General features: G+C 46.2%; 1 protein-coding gene across 2 annotated transcripts in view; it reads left to right on the top strand.

Moving 5' to 3' along the window:
* Window positions 1-24,527, top strand: part of ZMYND11 (zinc finger MYND-type containing 11) — a 1,608,641-nt gene that overhangs the window by 654,344 nt on the left and 929,770 nt on the right. For both annotated transcript variants that reach the window (XM_069647993.1, XM_069647994.1), the window contains one exon: window positions 1,267-1,344. In XM_069647993.1, the coding sequence (XP_069504094.1) occupies window positions 1,267-1,344 (78 nt within the window). The remainder of the gene's footprint in view (window positions 1-1,266; window positions 1,345-24,527) is intronic.

Here is a 24,527-nt window from a genome sequence, read left to right on the forward strand (position 1 = left end):
GAGGGTTTAATGACTGAAGACAATTATAAAACATTAAAATGCTGGAATATTTAACCGACCTAATACAGAGACGAATAGTGCATGAAACTGCAATAAAGCACCTCTTCTGGTGCCTGTCGAGCAACGTGGATGGCCCACTTATTGACCCAAGCCATATGCAACACCTTGATCCATTCCAGGCCTTTCAAGTTTCATGATGGGACACAGTCACTTTGCAGGTTTACCCTCTTGGCCTATTTACCAATGTATATTTTTCTGGAGTCGTTAAAAGCTATCATTTGAGGCAGTGATGGCATCCGTTTGATCATCAACTGCCTAATTTTCTAAACGAACAAACCAAGCAATTAGAATTGACATCCTTTCTGACAGTTTGAGCAGGTACACTAATATTTGAAGGCTTAGTGATATTAGACTACTTTCCCACTGCTAAAGACAGATCCCGAAGGGCAGGCACAGTGCATACAAGCAGGAATGTTTGGCGGTAACAACTTTCATGGAAACTAAAAAACAAGAAGGGATATTTAGAATTGTTTGATTATAAAAGGCGTATTGATATTTAAGATGCAAAAAAAAGTCAGACACTGATTGTATAGGCCCTCATTTTGGATGGGAAACATAACACTAAATAACACTGAAAAATAAACCCTTCTCCCCCATTAGAAACAATGCATTGAAATCAATTACGCAATGATGGGTGCCTTGTTTGTCATGTTGACCCCCGACTTCATATCTCCTGTCATTTTGACCCCCTAATTCATATCTTCACCATGCACGCACATCTGACGACTGTGTGACTCACTGCACTCTGTGACCTGTCTACACCATGTGTGGAGAAAGGTAACCTGAAAAAAGGAGCCTGATTAGGCAGCCTCATCAGCGGTCCGACTTTCATGGGATTGTATTAATTCATCCTAATGGGCCTAATACAGTGTCCACATTGGCTATTTGCCAAACATCTATCGGTCTACTTTTATTAAGCTCTACCAAATTATCAATTGGCCCGCATGTTTTAATTTATAAGCTTAACACCTTTTTAGTTGTGTTTTAAGTGTGTCTTTAAATGCGTTAAGAATGTGTATTCCTCTTTGAGTACATTCTTGAAATTATACCTTTCTGATGCTACAGTTTTTACATTTATACTTCCCCATTGTAATCTCATTTATACTGCTTCCTAATTTGGAAGCCTAGTCATGGAAAGAGGTCTGAAGAATGCCTTTTTACGCGATTTGTATGTACAGTAGATGATATGAACGTTTTCTTGTTTAGACAATGAAGAAGAAAAATACAAACAAGCAAGAGTTGAGCAAATACCTACGATTCATAGTTTCTCGTATGAAGGAAAGGGTAAGTAGTTCAAGTAGTAGCTGATACCTGTAATTCATTTGAACAAATATGTTTTCCTTCTATTGTAGCGGTATTGCTGTATTTGTAGCCAGCAGTTGTGTTTTTTCAATATGACAGTTTTCATATCCGTAAGGTACTATGTTAAATGTTCTGTCCCCCGACTAAGAACCGACAAGTCTCTCTTGAATAATAAAATGAGCTACTTAACACAATTGAGTGGTGTGTAAGGTTTAATGATTATACACAACTTTAAGGTGTTACACAGGCTCAAAAGGGGAGCGAGGATGGGAATTTAATTTTCGAGGGGGAAGGTGTCATATTTCAGTGTAGACCAGTGTTTATATAAATGATTTGCAGGCTTCACTGTAGAATGAAGGAGTGAATGAATAGGATTTCCTCATAGAAGAAAAGTGGAAAGGGGCAACTGGTCCCAAAATTTAGCAGGTACAGAAATCCGATAACTGCTAATTGCTTAAGTTTATCAGCTGCCATCCAGTGATCAACCTAAATCGTGCTCTTGGGAACATCTACATTTAAGGCAGATGAGATGGGGTAGAATTGAAGCAGTAATTGAGTGTTGTCATTGTAGATTAAGTAACGTATATCCTGTTCCAAAATCTCATCCAGTTAGTACAGTAGTGAAGAAAGTGCTGAGCCCTGCAGTTCGCCACAGACTACTCCCTCAAAGTCAGAATGACAAGGTGCAATGGATATTGCTAGTTCCCTTCTCATCAAAAATATTAAAGCCAGACTAGGGCTGAGCCAGTGAAAACCGACATGCTGTAACCTGTCTAATAGGATACCATGATTCATGGTATTGAAGGCCTTTGAGATATAAAATGAGGCACTGTGACCCTTCCTTGCTTAGCCAAACATCTCACATCAGCATTTTGGTAACTATAGGTACTGCACTATGCACAGAGGTTGATAACCTGCTTGATTTGAGTCATTTATGTTGTCTTGAACCTAGATGTTTAGCTGTTTCAGTGAAGTGCTTTCACTGAGTTTGTCGAAATAAGGGATTTTAAAAAAGGGTCTGCAGCTGATCAAATCTTCCAGATTTGACTGGGGCTTTTTAAAACAAGTAATTAAAGCCTTTTGGGAGAGTTTCTGTGGAAAGATCAGTATTATCTCCAGTAGAATATTTGAAAGTGGGGGAGGGGGTATAGCTGCTATAGTTTTTAAAAGGAACTGCTGGGCAGGGATCTAAAGGAGAACCAAATATTTTGCTTCCCTTACAAAGAAATTCTTCTAAGGTAAGAAGAGAAAAGTAATGAAACTGGCACCTGAATGTACTAATGTTATATTGCATTTGTATAGCACCTCCTGCCATGGCGTTGAGGCACTTTGCCTGTCAAAGAAGCCAAGGAAGAGAACGATAGAACATGCGGTAGTGCTAGGCAGGGCCAAAGTTGGATAGATAGTTGGGATGAGGGTGGAGGGATCGATAAGATGCTCAGGAAGGCATGATATGATATGGCATTTATAACGCAACTATACACAAGTGTTTCAAGGCACGACGCAGCAAGGGAGGGGGAACAGCGGGAAGACACTGATTCCAACTAGGCCAAGTGTCATTCAGATCGTACAAGTGCAGAGGAAGGGGGAAGAGGAAAAGTGCGTAGTGGGAGGGGGGTGAGGACAGTGCAGTACAAGGGGTAATGGAATAAATGAAAACAATAAGAGAAGTAGGGCCAGCTGGTGGCAAGTGCAAGGATATGTGCAGACATCAGGTGTCAACTGCTGGTGGGGGGACTGTAGGTCTACTGATACAGACCCAAGTGCAAGGGTACTGGGAGGCAGTGCAGGTGTGCAACTGGGCGAGCAGGGACTGGGGCCTGAAATCAGAGGGTAGCCAGGTGACAAGTGCAGTATCAGACAGGAAAGCAGCAGGCAAGAGGAAGAGAGAAGGCAGAAGCAAAGAAGAAGGTCTTGAGGTGCTTCCAGAGATGGTTCTCTCAAGTTTCAGAGAGGAAGGGAGGCTGTTAAAGAGGGAGGCCCCAGACGAAGAAAGAGATCTACCACCAACTTGTTGCTTGGAGAAGTGACTGACCCTGAGGGAGTTGGAGGCGGATGAGCGAAGAGCTTGAGAAGGAAGATATTTAGGAAGAGAGAGTTGACGGTATTGAGGCCCCAGAAGGCCTTGTGGACAATGCAGAGGGTTTTGAACTTAATACTTGCAGCCACTGGGAGCCAGTGCAGAGATTCCAGTCCTGGAGAGATACAATCCCTGGGCTTGTGGCCCACTCCCCTTCTCCTCCATGAGCCGAATCCAAAACGGCCCTGAGAATCGGGCATGATGGTCACAAGCCAAGACAAGCACTGGTGGATAAAATGCAGTGAGGAAGTAAGGCAGGAGCGTCATTGTGATGCAAAATTCAAACAATAGATTGCCTCGAAGCACTCAAGCTTCTAGGAACAGCAGCATGCCGCAGCGGTGCAGACGTCAACGTCCAAGAATCCAGCTTGGAGGGCAACTGGGAAATGCATACTCCCAACTCCTTCAATACCTGGCCTCTTTGCTGGGAACCCAAACGGTGTAGCAAATGCAATGCTCAACTTGCGTGACACACTTTCCATGCTACTAAACTCTTAATCTCCTCCCTTATCTTCTCTCGCCTCTTCTACTGCTCCTCCTTACTCTTTGGACTTCCTATTTCTCATCTCGCCCCCCCTTAAATCTATCTACCACTCTATCGTCCGCACCCTCTGTCTCCTATCTCCCCGTGACTCCATCTCTGCTTCCCTTTCCTCCCTTGGCTGGCTTCCCTTTCACTCCCATCTCAAATTTCAATTTCTCTGCCTAGTCTTTAAATCTCTCCACAGTCTTGCTCCCCCTTATCTCTCCTCCCTCCTCTCATTCTACACTCCCTCCCGCTCCCTTCGCTCCGCCGATCACTTCCTTCTCACTGTTCCTCCCTCCCTTTGTGCCTCATCCCATTTCCGCTCCTTCCATCTCCTAGCTCCCCTACACTGGAACTCCTTACCTCTCTCTCTCCGCTCTATTTCCACCTTTTCCTCAATCCGAATTTCCCTCAAATCTCTCCTTCTCCATTCCCCGCCTTGAAACCCCTCCCCCTTTCTGCTCCCCTCCCTCCTTGCCTTTTCTCCTTGATCTTCTCCCTCCCCCCTTCCCCCATTCTCTCCCTTCACCCCTTCATTTTCCTTCCCCCTCTTCCCCCCTCCCTCTGTTCTACTGCACTACTCTCCATCTCTCCTCCAGTTAATTGCTCTACTTCTTGTTTTGTTGGCCTGATTCTCAATGGTTAATTACTTCTACTCTTACTGTTATAATGTTATCATCATATGTATCCTGTTGTTCTAATATGCAGCGCTTTGGTGTAAAGCACTATATAAACAAAAATAAATACAAATACAAGCACCCTCCAGCTGGAAAGCAGACAACTCACTGCACACAGAGGAATTGAAAAACAAATCCTACCATTGCATTGATTGAAAGGGTCATCATGGAGGCAGATCTCCTCTAGATCTAGGTCAGCTCGCTGTAGACTATCCAGTCCTGGTTTTATCCCTTGCACTCTAGCATGTGTAGTTTAGCTTTTTCCATTTTAAACAGAAGACTACAAGTCCCACAATGCAAAGAAAGCAATAGAATTGGACGGACAAGACCCCTGTGCCTGACACCGGATTTCAAGTTCTCCAGCATGGGGTCTTGCATGGATTCACATGCTCATGCTTATTCCCCATCATCAGGCTGGGAATCCTTGGTAACGAAAAAATCAGTTTCAGTTTCACTTCTGAACTGTCTTTCTCCGAACAATCAATCACTGGTCTCTGGGTCATACTGCCCCCAGCCAATGACTACCCTCTACCTAAGCCCCTCCTCTGGCAGCCATCTTCAGATGTTTACTGCACGTTCAAGTGTTGGGAGTCCTTGTGCTATAGCTGTCGAGCTTTTACTGAGTTTTGCTATTTTTCTAAGCATTTACTCTATTTTTTCAGTCAATCGAGCATCAAGCTCCACCGATTAACCTTTCTGATTAACGGATTCTTCAGCACCCCTCAAGGGCGGATTTTTGTCGAGTTTTCTTCTTGGAGGATTCCAGAAGCTTCTTCGAGGCCTACACTGCGTGGATATGGCAGAGGAGAACAACAACTTGGCGCCTCTCTTCAAGGTTTGCCCCGGCTGCAACCTACGGAACGTCTTTTCGGACGATGGATATTCTCTGGCCCTCTACTGCCTGCGTTCGGACCAGTCGCATGTGGAGGACGACTGCGTGGCTTGTCGGGAGATGGTGCCGCGCACGCGGACCAACCGACGCAAGCACCTCAACGAGTGGCTGCTGGCCAAGGCAGCATGCCTCCCCTACCCAGAAGAAGAAAGCAGAGTGGTCTTCTAAGACTTTTCAGGGCGCCCCTCCCACAGGGGCCCAACAAAAGGCTGAGCAATGCAAGTCCACTGCCTCCGGGAGTGCCGTTCTGACGGGCTCCGCAGCGGCAACAGCGAGTTCAGCGTCTCCAGCAACTTCGACCACGAGCCAACACTCCGGTTCTTCAAAGAAGAGGAAGTCGGACCATCAAGGCAAGCTTTTGGAGAAGACCCAAGCCGGACTGGGGGAGAAGGCCAAGGGGGAAGCGAGGTCACGACCCTCCCCCTAAGGTGAAGGCTGCAGACGCGGTCTAGACCACAAAGGCCCAGGTGCATCAGGCAAAGACCCACACTTCCATCGAAGTTGTAGCGGAGTTCCTCGCGAAGGCCGGCGGGGCGGATTTGCAGGGCATGGCACCAAAAGTGAGGGTATCCCTGCCAACCAGGAAGGAGTCCTCTTTCCAGCCCATCGAGAAGATTCTGGAAAAGGTGATGCCCATCATTTCACTGAAACAGTCTCCCCTGGTCGCAGAGAAGGGAGCGTGGGGGCACTGTAGCCCTCCAGGGCACGGACATTTCCTCAGAGGAAGAGCTCACCAGCCTCCCGGTCCTCCAGGAGGGGAGATGCGTCGAGAGCAGGCCCTACTGGGGGGGGATCCTGACGAGGGCGACGATGAGGAGACCGACTAGGAGCAACAGGGCGTGACGACGGAGCAGATCCTAAGCCACAAGCGCCCCGGTCCACATCGCTTCCACCCCAGCAGCGACCTGTGGATATCTCAGTGGACATTCTGACAGCTCTGCATACCGTGTGCTCAGAAATCCGGACAAAGATGCCTCTGGCGCCTCTGCCCGCAGTGCCAAGGCCATTGGAGGAACCACCACCCAAGAGGAGGAGAGTTCACCCCCCTCTCACTTTTCAACCCTCAGCTCCCTCTCTCCCACGAGGGATGACACGGAACCGGACACAGCGACGACGGGCACTGGTACGGACGACGACGGTGGCCAGGGGCATCTCCCGTCTCCGCCGGCCATATCTTCACCGCCCGAAGAGATTGGCTTGTTCCACGCCATGATCTCCAAGGCCTCTGAGCTGCTCCAGCTCGTCCCCGAGGAGAAGAAGAAAGAGGGTTTCCTTTACCAACACCGGGGGGCGAAGAGGAAGACCGTACTTTCGATCCCGTTAGTGGATGACATTTGGGATGATGGTCTGTTCCTCATGAAGAACCCTTCATCGGCTCCACGAAGAGGGATCACTACGAGAAGAAATACAGGGTGCCAGACTCTGCGTCCAAGTGCTTACGGTCCCAGCCGTCTCCAGACTCTGTGGTTTCGGCTGCGACCAATAAGAAGTCTTCAGGCTCATCAACGTCTGCCTCCTTCCCCCCCCGGACGGTGAGGGGAAGAAGTTGGATGCCATGGGGAGAAGAGTGATCTCGTCGGCAGCAACGATCATCAAGGCCGCTAATGCCCTCACCACTGTGGCCCGTTACGACATGGAACTTTGGTTCAAGGTGGTCCCCCCCCTTCTGGACTCCCTTACCGACGACAAGCGGGCTGAGGCGTTGGAGATTCTACAGGAAGGCGAGGTGGCTTCAGACCATGCCATTACAGTGGCCACAGACATTGTTGACAAGGGATTCTACCAAATGGGCAAGGCATTTGCCTTCATCAGCGAGGCTGGCTGAGGGCCACGAATTTCTGGCCAGGATGTTCAGTCGAAGGTTTTGAACATGCCCTTAGACTTGGACCACCAGAGCCCCACCTGTGCATCTGCACATTACCGCCTCGACGATCCTCCATTTTGTCTTTACCATGCGGCCTGACCCCAAAATGGCGGTCGCAACACGGCCCGAAAACGAGGCTGCCTTTGGTTGCTAAGCAACCTGTTAAATCTTTAGCCAATCCCCTACACCGGTAGGCGGAAGCCGGCTTCGGAAGAAGGCCCAAGGAAAAAGGCCCTGTTCCTCCCCAGTGAGCCCCACTCAGCTACATTTGCTCTCCTAGAAGGGTGAGCGGGCTGGAGCCCTTCCCTGCCCCTCACGAGCACACCCAAAGCGTCCGCCTGAATACTGCACTCGTGCTGCCTGACCCTCATGAAGCAGCATCCACGGAATCTACAACATTGGTGAGGCAAGTGCATGGCTAACTAGCCTCCTTCACCCATATTGTGCCTGCCTTCCGAGCACTGTTGCCCACCAGAGCCCCACCTGTGCATCTGCACATTACCACCTCAACGATCCTCCATTTTGTCGTTACCCTGCGGCCTGAGCCCAAAATGGCGGTCGCAACGCGGCCCGAAAACAAGGCTGCCTTTGGTTGCTAAGCAACCTGATAAATATTCAGCTAATCTCCTACACCGGTAGGCGGAAGCTGGTTTAGGAAGAAGGCCTGAGGAAAAAGGCCCTGTTCGCCCTGGGACGCTGCGGAAACGCAGCCAGACATGCCACTTGTCTCATTTACTTTCTACGCTCCTACGGCCTGTCATCCACCAGTACAGCACGGTTGCATGTCTCACGTACTGTTGACATTACTGGACTCTGGACTGCTTCAATACCCATGCTGGTAAGCAGCCCACTGCTCCATCACCGTCAAATATCTAGTATAGGCACTTTCGTCTCCATTAACTGACACTCATACTGCATGAATACTGCCAACTGTCACACTATTAGTCCGCTGAATGTATGCTAACGTGGTTGCCAACCCTTTATCAGGGGCCTCCACTATCATCCAAGAAATAACTGTTCACAGTACCCATGCTAACTGTCTTAAGTTGCTGGTGAGGTGACCTATCACTATATATTCAATGACCAGGCAATTTATACGATGTGTATCACCTGTTGTACGCTTGCAAAACTATCAAACAGCACGCACATGTTACAGCAATGTTCATGCATACCAATGTAAAGATCCTAATGCCGTAACCATATACTAGGCCATACGTAGTTAATTACTTAGGAAACACGAGTCCCTAGTACAACGCTAATAGCCAATTGATGCCAATGTTACTGTTTACGAAGATTACGCTAACTAAATTACATGCATAGCTAACGAATGATTGCCCTGACTACCCATAGTATTTAACCTTACTTTATAAAATGGTAGTACTGTTATGCTTTAGCCATTGTGCCTCACATTGTATACTATATCAATACACTGTGTACCCATTGCCTAACCCACCTTACGTGTGCCACCCTTATGATAATGACACTCTAGACAATGGAAACACTAACTAGGACAGAAAACACACTGGGTAACTAGACCATAATTTATGCCTGATGCACGCTTTCTTTCGAACCCGTGCAACACTACACTTAGAAATGCTAGACTCCGAGCATGTCTACCTCGAATATACGGACCCACTCATCAGACACGAGAGCAAAGTATCGCACAAACACTCACCTAAGTTCAATCGCCATACTAATAGCAAAAACAAACCGTATACTGAAACAATGAGAACTCTTAACCTTACCGATCTAGACAGCTTTCCTTGCCCTCCCTTATAAAAATCTATCCCTAAGCTTACAGGAGCTCTAATAAATGCTAAATCTCTAGTCGCTCATGCCACTGAAATAGCAGAAGCTATCTTATCAGAAGACTGATTTTATCGCAGTCACAGAATCCTGGCTTCACGAGGCTGCAGGCCCCACACTATCACTAGCTGTCCCAAATAACTACATGGTCCTCAGAGTGGACAGAAGCGAAGCCAGAGGTGGGGGACTAGCCATTATTGCCAAAACTAATCTCTCTGAGAATCTCACCCTCACCCAATATTAACTCTTGCGAAGTGATGTCAATCAAACTACCAACAGCCAACTCGCAAACTCTGAACATCCACTTAGTATATAGACCCCCAGGCCCGATTAATATGTTCATTGAAGACCTATCCTCAATTTTATCGTAAAATCTAAAAGATACCTCCCAAACGCTACTGTTAGGAGACCTTAACATAGGCTTTAATGATGCTAATGACCAACATGCCACTGCAGCAGCCAACACTTTGTCAGAACTCGGCTTCTCCCAGAGAGTAAACGATCCAACCCACAACAAAGGGAGAACTCTTGATTGGGTTGCTGATCATAACTGCAATGTTTCCATTACCTCTGTCTCACCCCAAATTTGGACAGACCACTATCGCATATCTTTTACAATAGCAACTAGAAGATCTACCCTACAGGCACCCCTTGCCCTTCCTGCACCCACAAGAAACAAGAAAAATATCACTCCCGAAAAATGACTCCCTTGTATTCTACCCACCCTCAACTCCCTACCAGACAATATGGATCTTAGCACCCTAGACGAAGAGTATAACAAAGCTATGACCAGTACTCTCAACACCATCGCCCCACTAAAACATAGAAATAGTAAGGGTGTTCTAGAACTGCCAGCTTCAGGAATGGCTGCTTAAGTGCTGAGCTCCTGTGCCAACTGTAGCTATTTGAATACTATCCATCTTCATTATGGCTGAGGAATCACTTGTGATTAAAACTGTTCAACCAGCCAAAAGGCAGAAAGGAGAGGAGGAGGGACGTGATGACAAGATCTTGGACATGCTTCACAGATTGATGGCTGAAATGTCTGACATCAAGGCAAAGCTGATCACCTCTGAAGAGAGATACTTGGACCTTACCTCAAAGGTTTATGGAGAAACACCTTACAACAGTGGATGACCAGGTTACTCGTTTGGCGGATCGAGTCAGACATCTGGAAGAGGTAAATGAGAAATTGTCATCAAAACTTTCTGAGCAAGAAAACTTTTCAAGGCGCAACAATGTGAGGATTGCTGGTTTTCCTGAAAATGCTGAGCATGGTAATCCTATCGCATTCCTGGAGAAAGCACTTGTTTCCATGCTGAATTTGGACCCGAAGCAGCCATTGGAAATTGAGCGGGCACACAGGTCGCTTGGTCAGAAGCCCGCCCTGGGCCAGAGACCTAGACATTTTATTGTAAAGTTTCTGAGATACCCAACAAGAGAGCTCATTCTGAGAAAATCCTGTGAAAATGGTGATCTTGCCTGGGGAGGACACAAAATAATGATTTTTGCTGATTTGAGTAAAGACATTATGGCGAAAAGGAGATGCTTCCAAGTAGCTAAGGAGAAAGCAAGAAGCAAACATCTTAAATACTATATGATCTATCCTGCAATACTCCGTATTGTGGTTGAAGGCAGAGTTCATTCATTTATGGATTGCAGGCAAGCTGAAGCCTTTTTAACTGACCTGGATGTGGAACCTGTGGAAGCAAGTACTGCACTTACTTCTCAAAAATCTACGCAACAACAGAAAAAGAAAAGGGATAAATAATAGTACTGAATTGCGCTTGTTTGTTTTTTTTATTGTTGTGTGGTATTTATTTTTATTTTTACTTATACTGTAATATTTCTCTCAGAAATCTATGGGTTGTTTTTTTAAATGTCAAACCATTAGTTTAAAACGGTTTCTTTTTCTCAAGCACTGTTGTAAATTCGGCATGGCCATGGGAATCTGTTAGAAGAAGGTACCTTCTGTGTTTACTTGTAAGCGTGCCGTACGTGATGCGGTGCATGGCGTACTACGCATTGCTTACGGAGGCCTGGCGAGTGGATTGCGAGGAAGGGTCGGTCTTCAGCAATTGGAAGTAATGTAATTGGCCGTGACGGCGATGGACAAAGGGATGTGAACTTGGATGATCTCTAGGGTACATGGTCAAGCGGATTTTTTTCCTTTGATGAGCGGCTCTGACGGAAACAGTGATTTTCGATGTCGGGGAAAAAGGTATGACTGAGTCTCTCAATTGATATGTATATGGAGCTGTTTACCGGTCCTTGGGGGCTGCTCATATCGCACAGCACCATCGTCTCACTTGTGCTGACACTGAGTTTTTTTTTACTCATTTGTATCTCACGCAGCCTTCCCATGCGTGTTGGCGCTCTTGTTCTTCATCTTGGTGAATGTTTTCTATCCCAAGCTTGTTTGTGATCAGCAACTTGAGACATGCATGCGGCCTTGTACATCTTTACGCACGGCCCGTTACATGCTGTATGGTAATGTTAGGAACAACCAGCTCCTACCAGTCCTCCAACTATGCGCCATACCTGTCTGTGTGGCTCTTTCAAAATGGGCAATAACTTTCAAGTAGGGGGTAAACAGTGAAATGATGGTGTGGTGCTGCCACCTGCAATGCAACGTCGATGTGTTTCTGTCAGCGGCATGAGCAGTGCATTTCACAAAGAAGACACACTATTTCTTTCATCGTCATTTGTGGCTCGTTCATCATCAGTGCCCCAGGCTTGAGATTTGATTTGTCTGGGCTTTTCAATTCATAAAGATGCTCCCTAATAATCCGAGAAACACAGGAGGTTACTGTGACATTTATACAACCTGCACATTCTATGACTTCCTTTTCTCTCTCTTTTGCAATATGAGGGTAAATGTATTATTAGATCTTGTGGGATTTTGGTATAATTTTTGAAAAATGCTCATAAGAATGACATGTGATACAACTGAATTTACCTTGGTATTAGTGGATTGGTGGGGAAGTATATGTTTTTGCTTACTACTTGACATGTGATGCTTTTATGTTGATAATGTATTCCGGGGCGCCTTTTCTCTGGATCTTGTGTGTCACTGTTTGTGCACTAGTTTCGGGAGCACCCTTGTAGTAATACATATTGTGGTTGCTGGGGTTAGTGCAAGTAGTCTATGGCACTGTTGTTATGGCTAAGCGGTTTGGTGGTGTGTTTTTAATTTTCTCATGTGATCTAGCAATCTTGTGCTGATGTGTGTACTGTGATAAGGTTGTCTATGTGCTTTTGTGTAGGGCTAATGTGGAGTACTACTCTCTTTCCCTTTCTCTTCTATTCAATCGTTTGTGCACTGTAGTCACTGTGCCACTAAGCACGGACGAGACATTGTTTTATATATATCTTGATTTGGTCATAGGTCGCTTGTTTTGAGTGGCTGCTGATGGATAAATGTTTGTTTGCAGTGGTGAGTTTGTCTGAGAATATATACATAGTAGCGCCAGCATTTTTGGAGTGATGGGTCTTTTGGGGTTTTGTTGAGGCTTTCTCAGGTTCCTGTTTGGGGGGGAATATTACTTGTTGTTCACGACTTGTACTTGTTGCACTGTCTAGATGGATAGTTTATACCTTTTAAATTTGGGCACAGCTTTCTGGAGGGTGGTCATGAATAGGTCTAGTTTTGTATATATTGTAACTCATAGTGGGCCCAATCGCTGTTGGGCTCTTTTTTGTTCAATTTACTTGTAGCTTTGTGTCTTTTGTTTTGTTTGTCTGTTTAGCAAGGTGTGTGTTGTTTTTTGCTCTGACTCGATTATCCATTGTCAATTGCTTATTGTTCATCATTTTGATGTAATGCACTTTATTGAGGTCATGTGAATGGTGATTCTGCTGATTTTTGCTTTAGAGGGAACTAAAGTATGGGCTTATTGACTATTGGTACTTGGAATGTTAAAGGTATGAGGTGTCCTTCTAAAAGGAAAACAATTCTATCCAGATTATGGAGGTAAAAGATTGATGTGGTTCTATTTCAAGAGACACACCTTGAGGATGGCACTGAGAACCTCCTTACTAATTCTAGATATACGAATGTGTGGTTGAATGGTTATTCTACTAATTCACGAGGAGTTGGAATTTTGGTTAGAAGGGGGATGGGTGTAAGTGTTGATAAGATAGTTATGGACGATGCAGGTCGGGTCCTTTTTGTTGATTTGAAATTTGAAGATAGGCTGTTTACAATCGGCTCAGTTTATGGCCCATGTGCAGTGGGGGGTCTCTTTTTTGATACTGTAACTAAACTTCTGTCTGACATGAGGGGAGAAGTAATCATTTTAGGTGGGGATTTCAATTGTGTTATGGACTTCAAATTGGATAGATCTTCGGCGTGCTCCTTTACTGGCCACAGATCTAGTAGAGAATTTTGTGATTTTGTGGATACCTTTGATTTGATTGACTCTTGGAGAGTCTTGCATCCGAAGACAGTAGAGTATTCATTTTACTCTCCGGTTCATGATTCCTTTTCAAGGATTGACTATTTACTTATATCAGATCATATGGCTGAGACGATAATCGAAGCTAAAATGTGTGAGTGGCATCTTTCGGATCATTCTCTAGTTTTGTTTAGATTGTGTCTTGCTCCGCACTCTCCGGATTCTGCTAGGTGGAGGCTAAAACCATTTGTTCTGAAAGAAGAAAAAGCATTACAATCGCTTTCTGGTTTTGTGTCAGACTATTTTGCTGTAAATAAGGGTTCGGCTGATAGTTTAATGGTTTGGGATGCGTTTAAGGCCTCAGCTAGGTGTGAATTGATTACTTGGACATCTAGAGTGAGGAAGGAAGGGGAGGCAAAAATGACAGATCTTGAGCTGGATCTGGGTAAATCACAATCGGCTTCTGCTCGTACTGGATCAGTGAGGGATCGTTTAAAGATGGAAAGGTTGTATGAGCAGTTGCGTCTGGAGTCTGAGATTCAAGCAGACCGTGGGACTTTTTATTCTAAACAACGCTCCTCGAAGAGAGGGGATTCTGGGGGTAAATTGCTTGCGAATAGGTTGAAGTGTTTGTGAGAGAGGTCTTTTGTCCAGAAAATAAAAGGTGAGTCTGGTAGGATTATTGTGAAAAGGAAGGATATTGGTGAGTGTTTTCGCAATTATTATGAATTGTTATACTCTGAAGAGCATGTGCTGTTAGAAAGTGATCTGGTGGAGTTCTTTGATAAGATTGAAGTTCCTTGTCTGTCTGATGAGGCCAGAGAATTTCTGGATGCTCCTATTTTAGTGGAAGAGGTGATAGAGGCCATTATTAAAATGAAGTCTGGTAAGTCACGTGGCCCAGATGGACTGCCGACTGAGTTTTACCAATCTTTTGCTGAGCAGCTCGCTCCAGAATTATGTGAACTCTATAATCGGTTTCTTATGGGGGGTGTTTTATGTCCTTCAATGAGGGAGTCAGAGATTACGGTAATCCCCAAGGAGGGTAAAGATGCATCGAATTGTTGTAATTATCGCCCCATTTCACTTTTGAATATGGATGCAAAATTATTTACGAAAATGTTGACTTCCAGCTTAGATAAATATATGGGTTTGTTAATTGGTAGGTCTCAAGTGGGTTTTATGAAGCAATGTCATGGATATGATAATATTAGGACTCTCTTGGATATTTTGAATTTGTCATCCTCAGGAATTGATGATTTGATTTTCATATTTCTTGACGCTGAGAAGGCATTTGATAATGTGGATTGGGCTATTTTAAATTTTACTTTGGTTAAGATGGGTTTTGGTCCCCTATTTATAAATGCTGGTGGGGCATTACAGTCGGGTATTAGTGCAAAGGTCTGGGTGAATGGGGTACTTTCATCTTCTTTTAGATTATATAAAGGCACACGTCAAGGATGTCCACTATCACCTTACCTTTTTAATTTGGCTCTTGAGCCATTTTTGTCATATATTCGGCAGTCGGATTGCCTATCCGGTTTTATAGTTGGTGAAGTTGAAGTTAAGGTTTTGGCGTATGCTGATGATATAGTTATTGTTCTTAGTAATCCTGTAGAGGGGGGAAACATCTTGAAGAATATGATTTCTGAGTTTGGTGGGCTCTCAGGTTATAAAGTTAATTGGGAGAAGACGGTTGTGTTTCCAGCTCGAGACGCTCAGGTGTGTAGACGATTATTAGATTGGAATTGTAAATGGGAAAACTGTAGGGTGAAATATATTTAGGTGTCTTTTTGTCTAGAGATGTGAAAGGTATGTCGAAAATTACTACAAAAGTTTTTTGATTCAAAAATGTGTATCCTATTTCTCGTTGAATGAATCAGACATTCCAGTTTGGGCTCGGATAGAAGAGTTTAAGATGAGACCCTTCCGAATTGAATCACTGTACTCTCTTGGAAAGTTACCTAAATCGGTCAGTACATTGCAGGCTGTCCATGCTTCAAAAGATGCAGTCACATCATTGATTTTAAGTGGAGGGCAGGGACTTCATTCCTATGGGGAGGCCTCCATTTGGCAGAATCCGGGGTTGCAGATCAATAATAAGATGCTATGCTGGAGGAGTTGGATGAACACGGGTATATTACTTATTAGAGACATATGGGATGATGACGTTATGATATCTTTTGAGTCTCTAAAGTGGAAGCTTATGCTACATAATAGGGAAATGGGAAGATATAGATTGTTGAGAGATTTGATTTCTGAGAGAGTATTAATGCTTACTGACCCTTTGTTACAAAGACCAGAAAGGTGTAGTTTTATTGTAGTTGTGCCTCGTGCAGTGTCTAGTTATTTGAGGTTGTTCCCGGTAGAAGAGAAATTTAGATCTTCATGGAATGCTCTTCGACTTATGTGGTGTGCTGAACTGGGTGGAGATATTTCAATGCAGGATTGGGAGGTTCTATGGAAGGTTGCAGTTAGGATGAAAATTGATCTAAATTTACGATATATTCAACAGAGGATTTTGGGGCGTCTGTTTTGGACTCCAGTTAAAATGCACATATTTGGCTTAAGGGAGGATAGTATGTGTTGGAGTTGTTCTACGGAGCAAGGCACTTTGCTTCACATGTTATGGAATTGTTCGAGGGTTAAAGGTTTTTGGAGTGAGGTTTTGGATAGAGTTGATTTGGTCGGGAACATCTCTTTTCCAAGGACACCATCATCAGTTCTTTTGAAATCACCAGTGGGCACTCGTCACTTTAGCTATGCGACTCTGTGTTGGGCTAATAAGGTGTTTTTGGTGGCGACTCGTCAAATTTTACGCCTCTGGTAGACGAGAAAGAAACCAAGTATTGATGAATGGTTATCGCAGGTGCAGTTGCTCTCAAGATTTGAGAGGATTAAGTATTATGCTTTACATAAAGAAGAATTTTATAAGGAACAGTGGGAGGCTTTTAATGAGCTCTATGTGTGAATTAAGTGCTGATGGGCGATGGTTTTTGTTTCAGAGTGGTTAATTTACTATTGTGTTCTTTTTATTGTGTTTGTCTTGTGTTGTGTGGTTGTGCGTTTGTGTTTTTTTTTTTCTCTTGTTTTCCTCTGATTTGTGGCTAGTCATCATTTCAAATTAGGTTTGTTGCGATTAGTAGAGATAATTGATAGGTTTTTCTTATTTATTCTGTACTATTTGTATCAACTTGTATAATGCTTTTTTCGTTTTATTTGTCGTTTTCTTGTTATCATAATTGTTGTTTTGGAATGATATGTATTTCTTTTGATAAATCTTTAAATAAAGTTGTCAAAAAAAGTGTCTCATTACATAAAAAAAAAAAAAATAGTAAGCCCAAAAACCATCTCAACAACTGGTTTACTCCTCATCTAAGAACTCTAAGACTAGACAAAAGAAAATGCGAAACCGTCTGGAAACTCCATCCTACCCAGGAAAACAAATTGAAGCGCTCACAAATCTCATCCCAATACAAGAAGGAAATATTTCTGGCAAAGCAAGACACTTACAACGCTAGAATCTCGCAAGCAAACTCGAGCACGAAGGAACTCTTTACGATACTAAAAGAATTAGAAAACCCCATCACAGCCCAAGACAACTGTGTCAAAGACAAAACTTGGTGCTCAGATATCCAGCACGCATTAGCTAATAAAGTGGCTAACCTTCAAAATAAAATAGCACAAAAAAGCCTCCCTAACTATCACCACTCCACCACCAAATAAAACTAGTCCACCCAAAAACAATCATGTCACCCAATTTCAGTTCTCTAAAGTCTCCATTACAGATGTTGAGAAAGTCATATTGGGTCTTAAACCATACAACTGCAAAGGTGACCAAAGCGCAGCACAATTAATCAAGGACGCTGCTAGGGACCTATCATCTTTCATCACCAAACTAATTAATGCCTCCTTCACATCCGGCACGATACCAGCAATCTTAAAGAATCTTGGGTACTCCCACTTCTCAAAAAACAAACGCTTGACCCTGCCATACTGACCAATTACAAGCCCATCACTACGGTGCCATTCCTGTTGAAAATTTTAGACAAGGTAGCATATATCCAAATCCCGAATTTCTTAGAACTCAACCAACTCTTAGGCTCTTGTCAATCCGGCTTCCGGCCACTAAATGGCACAGAAACGGCTCTCAGCCCAAATAGACAAATTAAGAGACAATGGAAAACTTACATTACTCCTCCTCCTGGACCTGTCGGCGGCTTTCGACTTGGTGGGCCACAATGTCCTATGTAGCCACCTGGACTGAGCTGCACATTTCTCCAGTGAGGCCATAGCGTGTATACAATCCTTTCTCAGTGACCGAACTATGAGGGTCTTCTCACTCTCAGCAGCCGCGGATGCTATCCCCATCACGTGCGGGGTACCCCAGGGCTCCCGTGTCTCTCCAACCCTTTATAATATATTCATCAAGCCCCTGTTTTAGGAGTTGGACCATCTGGGTATCACCTACACTAATTATGCAGATGATACCCAGATCCTCCTATCACTTACTGGAGACTACTGCAAGGATTCAGCATTGGTGAATAGAATTTACAGCATCGTTCAGACATGGATGGCCATCCACGGCCGCTGTCTGAACGATGACAAAAAAGAGCTTCTCATCCTGGGTTCTGCATCTCTTCTCACTAGACTTGGCACAAACTACTCATCATTATCATTGATGGGATCCGTATTAAGGTTGCCAAGGAAGTAAAAACACTAGGTTTTTACTTAGACTCTACACTAACATTCACAAAACAGGTAAACTCCCTAGCCTCTTCGACAGCATATACATGTAAACTAATCAGAGCTAACAAACACTTCGTCTCAGCCAACAGTTGCATTACCCTAGCTAGAGCTGACATCTTATCTAGACTAGACTATTGTAATGCCCTCTACATTGGAGCGAACACATATATCACAACAAAATAGACTCTCCAAAACAATGCCCTTAGAGCGACACTCAGTATCTCTAGGAAAGAACATATCTCTGAAACTAGAAGAAAACACAAGTGGCTATCCACACTGGAGAAAATAAAACTAAAAATAGCCTCACTCACTCACAAAAGCTTAAACGACAAAGCACCTTGATACCTAATAGAAAGGTTTTCTAGAAAAAGTTCTACTAGACCCACAAGACTAGTCAACTCTAACTGCCTTCAGTTGCCTCGCTTTAAACTATCCACTATTGGAGGTACCAGCTTCCCAGTTAAAGCAGCTCAACTATGGAACTCATTGCCCACTACACTCAGAATGGACCAAACCTTCACCAAATTCAGACAAAATTTAATTAAATGGCTCTTAGCGAAGGCTGACAATTGAACTCGCTGAACTTGATCTCATGTGTAAATAACTGTACATTATCTCTGAATATTGACTCTGTTGTTTTATCCCACCACCGTCCACTATATGTAATATACACTATTTTTACTAGATTAGATGTTTTTATTCAATGCCATTACCTTGTAATTAAAGTAACCTATGTACTAAGGTGTATGACTTATTACTGCCTGCGCCCTGATACCTTTTGCTCTGGCGCGCATAATAAATACTAAACAAACAAACAAGCAATTTGTTTGGAAAGACTGTGGACGAGTCTCTCGAGGCCATCAAAGCAGCCCTGGGCACGCTTCAGCAACGGCAGCCATCCTTTTGGACTTCTGGAGGGAAATCCTAGAGTTCCTCTAAAGGATTCGGAGGAGGTGTCTCGTCCTACTGTCAGCCCTCCCCGCTCATCGTTCAGGAGGCCTACAGGGGCCGCACCAAGTCTGAAGGTGGACGTTGTCGCCAAGGCCCCCAAGGCGACGCTTCGACGGCGAAACAAGATTGAACTGGCCGTGGTGTCGGGCCCCCACCCCTGCACCCCGGTGGGAGATCGGCGGGCGAACTTCGTCAGCGTGTGGAAGACCATCTCCACCAACCGTTGGGTGCTGGACACTCTCGCCCACGGACACACCTTAGAGTTCCAACGGAAGTGTCCAAGGATACCACCATTGGCCGGCAGGAAAACCACATCCCTCAGCGGCTGCTGGAGGTAGAGGCAATGTTAGGAAAGGGGGCGATCGAGCTTGTCCCGAAGAAGCTCTGGGGCTCCAGAGTGTACTCTCGTTACTTCCTTGTCAGAAAGAAGACCGGTGGGTGGAGGCCCATTCTGGACCTCCACCATCTGAACAAGTACATCAAGTCCCAAAGGTTTCGATGGTGACCCTTCAGCACGTGCTAGGACAGCCGGAAGAGGGGGATTTTCTATCGTCGCTGGAATTGGAAGATGCCTATTTTCACATCCCCATACACAAGGGACACCACAAGTACCTACGCTTCGTGGTTCAAGGACAACATTACCAGTTCAAGACCCTTCCCTTTGGGTTGAAGTTGGCGCCATGAGTGTTCACCAAGTGCTTGGCCCCAGGGGCGGCGCAACTGTGTCTGAGGGATCCTTGTGTACCCATACCTGGAAGACTGGCTCATCCGGGCGAACTCAAAGGACATCGCCATCGACCACACAATGAAGACAGTCCAACTCCTGACGGACCTGGGGTTCTGGATAAACTTTGCGAAGTCCTGCTTGACTCCATTGCAGGACGCACTGTTTCTGGGAGCCCGATTCAACACAGTGTCACGCCTAGGATCGCGGCCATCTTGGGCAATATATGAGGGTCTTCTCACTCTCAGCAGCCGCGGACGCTATCCCCATCACGTGCGGGGTACCCCAGGGCTCCCGTGTCTCTCCAACCCTTTATAATATATTCATCAAGCCCCTGTTTTAGGAGTTGGACCATCTGGGTATCACCTACACTAATTATGCAGATGATACCCAGATCCTCCTATCACTTACTGGAGACTACTGCAAGGATTCAGCATTGGTGAATAGAATTTACAGCATCGTTCAGACATGGATGGCCATCCACGGCCTCTGTCTGAACGATGACAAAACAGAGCTTCTCATCCTGGGTTCCGCATCTCTTCTCACTAGACTTGGCACAAACTACGGCTGTTGGCCCTGAAGGTCGCAAGGGTGATGTCCATCAAGTCCCTACTCGGCATGATGTCATGCCTATACCTCATTCGGCTGTGCAGGCTATGGATGCGGTGGCTGCAAGGGTTCCACGACGCCTGCTGGATACAAGTGGAGGGGAGCTTCGAGGACAAGATCACACTCGATGAGAGTTTCCGTCGAGCGATACAGTGGTGGGGAGTCCGCATACATCTGTCCGCAGGCACGGATTGCCAGACCCCACCTCATCTGGAGGCGGTCACGACAGACGCCTCTCTGGAAGGGTGTGGAGCGCATTCAGGAAGACTTCATGCAAGAGGTCTGTGGTTGCCGGAGGAGAAGCCGTTGCACATCAACGTGTTGGAGCTACGGGCAGTGTTTTTGGCCCTCAAGTCCTTTCTTCCGTCCTTCAAGGGCAAGGTGGTACGGGTCTTCACGTACACCACCACCACAATGTTCTACATCCAGAAGCGGGGGAAAACCAGATCCCGGCGCTCCCCAAAGAGGCACAGGACCTTTGGCACTGGGCCGTAGCCCAGGGGATGTTACTCATCCCGTTTCATCTAGCAGGAGTGGAGAACTCCATCGCCGACTCTCTCAGCAGGTAACTGCGCTCTTGCCACTAATGAGAACTTCGGCAGGACCAAGTGGATCTCCTGTTCCGCAGATGGGCAATCCCCTGATCGAACTGTTTGCGACGGTGACGAACACCAAGTGCCGGAATTTCACCAGCAGGTTTCCCCAGCCGGGGAGCATGGGAGAAGCATTCTCTTTCCCTTTTGACGGCCTGTTTCTGTATGTGTTCCCTCTGTTGCTTCTTCGACTAGTCAATCAACTCAGAAGGTCCCGGTGCAGGATGATCCTCGTCGTACCGGCGTGGCCGAGACAGATATGGTACCTGGACCTTCTGGACATGTCGGCGTCCCTCCAGTCAAGCTTCCAGCGGACGCAGATCTTCTCACCAGGGAATGAGGTGCGATTCTGCACCACGACCCAGGATCGCTGAACCTGAACCCTGGCTCCTGCAGCACTAGAGTTTGGGGGCTACGATCTCCCAGCAGATTGTAAGGAGGTGCTCGCCAAGGCCAGAGCTTCATCTACTCTCAAATGCTACAGGAACAAGTGGAAGAGGTTCGCTGTTTGGTGCCGTACTCAGAAGATCGACCTTCTACGAGTCACTGCTCTGCAAGTGCTCCCGTATTTGTTGCTGTTGGCCAAGGCAGGACTGGCTGATGCTTCCATCAAAGTTCATCTGGCAGCTATTTCCCGCTACACCAGATCTCCTGGATGATAGTCCTTATGGTTGCATCGTTTGGTGAAGGAGTTCATCAAAGGACTATTTCGCTCTTTCCTGCCGGTGAAGGCTCCGGCCCCGGCGTGGGAGCTCAATGTGGTGCTTACTGGGCTTATGGGTCCCCCGTTCGAGCCTGTGCATTTAGCGCCACTGAAGTTTTTGGTGTGGAAAGCAGCTTTTCTTGTGGCCATCACCTCGGCCCTCTCTTGTAAACCACCTTATTTGACATTCCACGAGACGAGGGTGGTGCTGCGGACGCACCCCTCCTTCATGCCCAAGGTGACGTCGGACTTGCATCTAAACGAGCCCTTGGTGTCACCTGTACTCTTCCCGACTCCTTCGTAGCCGGCTGAGAGGACTTTGCACTCGCTGGATGTGGCTAGAGCGCTGAAGTTCTATGTGGACCGCACAGAGTTTTCGGAAGACGTCGCAACTTTTTGTGAACTTTGGCCCTGTGAACCATGGGAAGGCCCTCTCCAAGGCTTCCATTTCCAGGTGTCTCTCCGGCTGCATCACCCTTTGTCACCGGTTGGCAAACCGACCGTTGCCTGGCCGTCCAAGAGCCCTTTCGACCAGAGCGATTGCTGCAACTATGGTGTTCCTGTCTGATGTGCCCCTGCTTGCCATCTGCAGGGCTGCTACGTGGAGGTTGACGCACACCTTCACGAAGTTCTACTGCGTCGACAGGGATTCCAGGGAGTAGTACAGAGTCGGCCAAGGAGTGCTGCGCAACCTGTTCGCTTGAAGGTGAGCCTGGTGAAGAGGTAAGAGATGCTTAATGTTGAGATGCTTAATGTTGAGCCTTGCCACTTCCCGTGGTTGTGCATGTGTGTACTGCTATGTATTCTTCATTCACGAGAATGTGAATCCATGCCAGACCCCATGCTGGCGAAGGAACAAGTTACTTACTTGTAACTATTGTTCTCCAGCATGGTTCTGGCATGAATTCACATGCAAACCCTCCTGCCTACCCCTCTGCGGCTCTTCTCTTGGTCCTACTGCCACTTTACATGCTACCAAATCTGAAGATGGATGCCAGAGGAGGGGCTTAGGTAGAGGGCAGTCATTGGCTGGGGGCATTATGACCCAGAGAACAATGATTGGTTGTTAGGAGAAAGACAGTTCAGAAGTGATAACTGCAAATGTTTTTTTTCTTTACTGAGGATTCCCAGCCTGACGCCGGGCGAATCTTCATGAGCATATGAATCCATGCCAAACCCATGCTGGAGAACAACAGTTACAGGTAAGTAACTTCTTCCTTCTCCAACGAAATGGCGCTGGTTCTTCCTGCCTGGACATTTTCAGACACCGGTGTCCCCTGCATAGGTTTTGAAGCTTCTCCAGCATTGGATCTTTCATGGATTCACATGCTTAGAATATTCCCCGTCGTCAGACTGGGACCCCTCGGTACACATATACAGCCTTTTCCTATAGGAAAACTTCTGACACTTTTGTGTGCTATCTACGTCCTTTGGGGCCCGCCTACGCATGCTCCGTAGGACGTCGTGGTATAAGCCCCGCCCCCGCGGCTCCCTTCAGATTTCAACCGTCTCCAAGGTAGTGGGATCTCCTCGCGTCGTCTTACTATTTTGTACAAGGTTGTATACTTGGAGTTGGAGTTAGGTGAATTTTTTCCTTCATGTCAGGAAATGCGCTGTTCCGTCCGTGCGCAACGTGCGGCTTGAAAAAAAATTACGAGGGGGATGGACATATGGATTGTATATACTGTCTCCACCCTCATCATTCGGCTGATAACTGTGACATATGCAAAGGGTTTTCGCAAAAGACCCTCAAAGACCGATATCGACGGCTGGTGGCATGGTTGAATGATGGAGCGGGGGCATACCACCCTTCGGAGGTAGGCTCCACACAATCGGCGAAAACATCACACCGCGCTGTATCGTCGGAACCACCGGCGAAGAAATCTCGACCGACGGAGAAAGAGTCATCTCAGAGTCATTCAGCTAGAGAATCTTCGTCGAGAAAATCGTCATCTTCGTCAAAAAAGCATGACAAGGAAAGGCCGAAATCCTCCTCGGGCGATCACCATAGATCGACCACGAGTCGAGTAAAAGCAGGCCAAGTGCAGAAAAGGCAGGACCGCCTAAACCACCTGCTAAACCACCGTCGTCGACGGCGGTCCAGTCATCGGCCTCCTCCCTACCACTGACGCATGTGGTATCTAACGTCCCACTGACAATGACTGTGACGGTGGCCTCGTCAACAGAGGTTCTACAGGAAGCCTGGAGGCCTGAAGTTTTCGATCCGATACCTCTGGATACTTTACTGCAGGAACAGGCAGTGTCGCTGTCCTTGGGAGAGGACGAGAGCGGGAGAATATCTGGCCCGGCAGACCTCGGGCTACGAGTGGTTGACAAGTCGTCGACGAGGGGATCCAGAATTCTGGTGTCTGCCCTTCTTCTCAATCCTCAATCTGTTTTGTCATTGGAGATTCTGTCCACGCTTCAGTCTTAGTACAGTCGTTGGACCAGAGACTACCTCAGGTGAACCTACCACAGTCACCCGTCGACGAGCCGGGCCCGTCCCGTCCACCGACTCACTTCCGCACGCCAGTCTCAGCACCACAGGCGCCCCAAGAGGAAGGTGAGCTGCCAGATTCGGAGTCTGACAGAGG

The sequence above is a fragment of the Ambystoma mexicanum genome, chromosome 2q (genome assembly GCF_040938575.1).
Source record: "Ambystoma mexicanum isolate Mex_15411 chromosome 2q, UKY_AmexF1_1, whole genome shotgun sequence".
Taxonomy (NCBI): domain Eukaryota; kingdom Metazoa; phylum Chordata; class Amphibia; order Caudata; family Ambystomatidae; genus Ambystoma; species Ambystoma mexicanum.